This window comes from Glycine soja, chromosome 10, assembly GCF_004193775.1.
Source record: "Glycine soja cultivar W05 chromosome 10, ASM419377v2, whole genome shotgun sequence".
Lineage (NCBI taxonomy): Eukaryota > Viridiplantae > Streptophyta > Magnoliopsida > Fabales > Fabaceae > Glycine > Glycine soja.
This window is the reverse complement of record NC_041011.1, coordinates 12,983,178-12,988,256: the sequence shown is the minus strand read 5'-3', so window position 1 is coordinate 12,988,256 and position 5,079 is coordinate 12,983,178. Positions and strand designations below refer to the sequence as shown.

Genomic DNA, 5,079 nt, shown 5'->3' with positions numbered 1-5,079 from the left:
AGGCTGGAAAAAAATTAAACAACAAATTTTAGGTTTTCATCTTCAAAAAACTGCATATAAAATATCTTATCTTCTTTAGGATCGTAAAATCTTAACAAACAATAATGAGCAAATTTTTGTATTAATTTCCCCCTCCTTTGAGTACATAATTAAAAAAAAAAATCATTTGGTTAGTGTTCACAGATTTTGGTTCGTGAATGAACCCTATTTGCTCATTCATAGTCAAAATCAACCTTCAACACTAGTTCTGCTTTCACTTTAACATTTGTATTACCTATCTATCTATGATTATCACTATTCATTCATCGACTTTAACATTTATATTTATCTATCTATCTATGTTTCTCACTATCCAATTATCCATTCATCCGCGTGTTTTTCCCTCCATCTATCTCTTATCCGTATTCTTCTTGTGTTTTGGTACCACAAATTCAATCCGTAAGATCAATTTATAAAAATTCCTGAACACCGCATACAAGTCGATATTGAAATATTGCAACCTAACGGGAAAAGAAAGTGGTATACACAGAAAAAAGGGGGGCGGGGGGGAAAGAAAATTACGCCTACTAAAATCAAGAGCCACAACGTCTTTCTTTGGATCTCTGCAGGGTGACACTGAAGAACCGAAAATGTATAAAAAGAAAAGGGAAAGAAAAAAGATATTACACATCCTTTGTCTTGCGAAAGTTAGTAGACTAGATTTCATTGCTAATGAGAGGACCGAGACATGAAATCATCAAATGTAACTGCAAACCATGGATAATTTCACATTGTTTAATTGGTTAGATTAGTTAATTTTTCCTTCTAAAACTAACAAGCAAGTGTCCAAGACTGTCTATCCCATTCCTGTAATAAATGTCTCACATCAAAAGACCATATTAATACTAAAAAATTTTAACTACAGGCCAAAAACAATTGCATCAAGTGATTCCTCTATCTGAACTGAACCATCCCTTCACAATCGGGAGTTTGTATTAACAAATTGAAATCCTAAAGCTAGAGAAAGGGCCAAAACAGAAGAAAAACTGTGTATATGCTTGCAATCAACAAGCACAGTAGTAAATAAATATAGCCTACATTTTGCTTATGGCATGACCAAGAAAAGTAACTACCCTCTCTACAAACGTTACACGTAGGCGGAGCTGGGGGAAGCAAAATGCTTCCAAAGATTAGTGAAAACAAGAAAAAGCTAGGAACATCAACAACAGCCACCCTTACCCTTCTTTTCACCAGCATTGATTTCTTGACTAGGAACAATTATCTTGGTTCCCTTCAGAAGCCCTGAAATACCACTTGGATCTGCATCATCATTGGCAGTAAGTGTTTTCTTGCTTATAAGTCTGTATATCTCAGTTAGAATGGTCAGAAAGGCAGTTTCTACATTAGTGGACTCAAGTGCTGATGTCTCCATAAAGAATAGGTTCTCTCTTTGCGCAAACTCCTCCGCGTCTTCAGTTGGCACCGCTCTAAGAGTTCCAAGATCACACTTGTTGCCAATTAGCATCACAACAATGTTTTTGTCAGCATGGCCTCTCAGTTCCTCTAACCATTTTGCCATGTTATCAAATGATTGGCGTTTAGTCATGTCATAAACTAACATTGCTCCAACAGCACCGCGATAATATGCACTAGTAACTGCCCTGTACCTGAAAGAACAAAGAAAGAGATTTCAGAAGCTGAGTAGCAAATAAAAAGCATCAAACTCTAAAATAAAATCTGAAAAAAAAAATTCAAGTTGCAACCCAAGCTAAAGCAGAGTACATATATATCAATTTAGATTACTCATAATAACCCTGCATGAAGATACAGCCATGTCAACAATCCAGAAGGCACAAAATTGGCTTCTTTAAAGTGCATGGGAACTCTATAATTCAATCTGTTGATTAGGAAGTTACCATCTAAAATTTTAACTATTTCATAGTTTGTCATGTACATGCATACATTTTATCACAATCACAACAGTCAATGACACGAACTCTGCACTTCAACTTATAAAGTGATTTATTATAAAAGTTAATAAATTTATCATACAATGCAATTTGTAATTAGATAACAACCTAAAAATTTTATCCTATCAGTACATTGTAATTTAATTTTATCGTCACTTTTTTTCCCCTAGGAATCGAAGAGACAAAAACAAAAACGTTACATCTGTTTTAATAACCACTATGCAAATCTTGATCCCAAAATCCTCAAATTCCAAACAATCCTTACTAAACTTGCTTCCTAAATACCAAACCAACTTTCCTAGTGCATGGTAAGAAAGAAATACGTGAGGAAAGAAATAAAAAAAAAAGCGTGGATCCCAAACATTTTTATTTCTCTCCAAAAAATAAGAAGAAACGAATACACAATGATAACTTTTTTTCCTGTTTCTTCTGTATTTTCCTTGAATCAAAGACTCGCATTTCAACTTTATTTCTCACCTACTTCTATGCACTCCATTTCTCTCTACCCTATTTTCACCCATCCTATTTCTCACATATTTCTTTTTCTTCCTATCAATCACACCCTTAAAATTCTAATAGTCATAACCATATCCACAATTATTCAAATTCAAGCATTAAACAAACCTAATAATAAACTCCAGCACTTTCCATTTGTTTTCAACTTTTCATGTATTCTATACACTACTAATATCTAACAAAGCTTCAAATCATTTCCAATACTTTAAATTATCCTTAGCTCATACCAAACATGTTCTCAAATCAATAAACAACCCAAAAAATGCGAAAACGATAATCCACCAACCAAAACGACATGCAATTCCAAAATTATTTTCCAATCTGACAAAAGGATGAAAACAATAGACTAGCGTTTTGACGGTTGAATATCTCTTTTTTTATTATTATTATTATTGTCAAAATCACAAGTATCCTCCCCTGAAGAACAATCCTATTCGAGCTGATGGAACGAGGTGACAAAGTTTTCCTCCAAGTATTTAACGCAATTATTTATATTATTATTATTATTATTATATTAAGGGGATTGATTGAAATTACGAGAAGGATGGATAAAAGGACCTTTCTTGGCCGGCGGTGTCCCATATTTGGGCCTTGACGGTCTTGTTGTCGATGATGAGCGTTTTGGTCTGAAACTCAACGCCGATGGTGGCTTTGGAATCGACGCTGAATTGGTTCTTGGCGAAGCGAGCGAGGAGCTGCGTCTTCCCCACCGCAGAGTCTCCGATCAGCACCACCTTGAACACGTAGTCGATCTTCTGGTTGTATTCGCCGTACAGGTTCGACATCATCCCCGCGGAAGAAGTAGAAGAACAATTCAATCGCCGATTGTCGTTGTCCGCTACACGAGATGGTGGAAGGTGGCGGTGCTGCTGTCGTCGTTGTCGTTTTGATGAACCATCACCGGTGTTTGTTATGATCGCAGCTGGGTTGAACCAAAAGACAAAAACGACGGTCGTTTTGGTTTGGGTTGAGAATTGGGATGGACCCCTTCGTTCTTCAGGGTCAAGCTACGGATGAATGAAGGTATACTTCCTCTATCGCACGGATACAAATTAACTCAATTTTTTTTTTGTTTTTTTTAGAAGAAGAAGGAAAAAAATTTAGAAGAGTATATAATAATAAGCCAATATGGCAATACAAGGTAAACACACCCCATAAAATGACAGGGTTAGTTTATATGAAAGACACTATCAAATGATTCAATGACAATTGATAGTGCAAACATTTTCATATGTTTTTGAGAATATTCCTTACGTTATAACTTAAGTTTGACCATTTATGTGTCATTCATTAACTATATTTGTGTGTTTTATTCAGTGTTTGTAAGGGCTGAAATAGTTTATCTATGTAATTTTAACGAAGAATAATAATAATGATTAGATTAATAATAGAGAAAGAAAGACCGTCACTAGCATTTTAATAACGACAAAAAATATCTAATCATAAGTATATACTTTCTTTGTCTCTAATTATTAGATTATTTTTAAAAATTTATTTGCTTTTTATTATAAGATTTTTTCTTCTAATTTTTAGATGCATTAATTACTTTTTGTGTGTATAACCTTTCTTAATTATTCTATCTCCAAACATTAAAAATAATTAAGTGGTTAAAGAGATAAGAAAAAGTTAATTTTAGAACAATAGTACAATTAATAAACAAATTTAATATAATTAATTAAATTAATTATTTTTTTAAGAGACATACATTAGTTAAAAAGATCTTAAAATTAGGAACATAAAGAGTATTAAATTTAGATACCTCTCAACACAGGCTTACTTGTTAAGGCCTATAGTTGCCCACCTATATTAATATTAGGTGTAACTTGTTATTATTGGTCTCATGCAAATTATTCTTGGCCCCTACCAATGAGTTGATATTTTTTTATTCGAGAAATACCTTTCCCACATAATCATGATTCCATTCTATAACCATGTACAAAATTCACAACAAAAAGGTATTTTCATTGTAGTTTAGGGGTGCCAATAAATTTCAAAGTAAAAATATGTCTCCATTGTGTAATTTTTTATCACCCCTTTTTATACAACAAAAACAAACATGTTTCTTTAAGTGTTTTTCACAAAAAATTAATCACAAAATTAAGTTACATTTTTTACTTGAATTAATTTTGATATGATTATATTAATGACAACACACATTCAATAATCAAATTAATTGTTACGTAAATTATCTTTTTTATTTAAATTTAAATTAATGATGACATAAATTATTCTTTTTAATTATAATCAAAATAATATCATGAATTGATTTGATTACGACTAATAAAAGTAATTCTTATAATAATTAATTTGATTACCTTTATAAATGGTAACTTGTATCCAATTAATTTAATTTTAATTAATAAAGATATTGAGTACCATTAAAAAGGATAAATTATATCTAAAAAAAGGTAACTTGCACTTATCATTAATAAAAAAAATCATAAGAAAATACAATGAAAATATTATTATATTGTGTTTTTTTTATTAAAAAACATTAAAAATACATCATGAAAATACAATTCTACCATGTCCCTTAACAAAGATTACAACATAATCATATTTCTGTTGTGTATTTTTTTTTAAACAATACAAAATGAAAATGTGATTCCGATGT

The 5,079-nt window shown here is 31.7% G+C and overlaps 1 protein-coding gene across 1 annotated transcript; it reads right to left on the bottom strand.

Annotated features, from left to right (window-relative positions):
- Nucleotides 1–811: 811 nt before the first annotated feature.
- Nucleotides 812–3,610, bottom strand: LOC114369444 (ras-related protein RABA4d). Its single transcript, XM_028326678.1, has 2 exons — nt 3,024–3,610; nt 812–1,646 (listed from the first exon to the last, which is right to left on the bottom strand). Exons 1-2 carry the CDS (start codon nt 3,251–3,253, stop codon nt 1,199–1,201), a joined length of 678 nt encoding a protein of 225 aa, XP_028182479.1. The 5' UTR covers nt 3,254–3,610; the 3' UTR covers nt 812–1,198.
- Between the last annotated feature and the right edge of the window lie 1,469 nt (nt 3,611–5,079).

Coding starts and splice junctions, on each gene's coding strand:
- LOC114369444 (XM_028326678.1), bottom strand. CDS start 3,253: ATGATGTCGAACCTGTACGGCGAATACAACCAGAAGATCGACTACGTG. Junction 1,647..3,023: donor GACACCGCCGGCCAAGAAAG/GTCCTTTTATCC, acceptor TTGTTCTTTCAG/GTACAGGGCAGTTACTAGTG.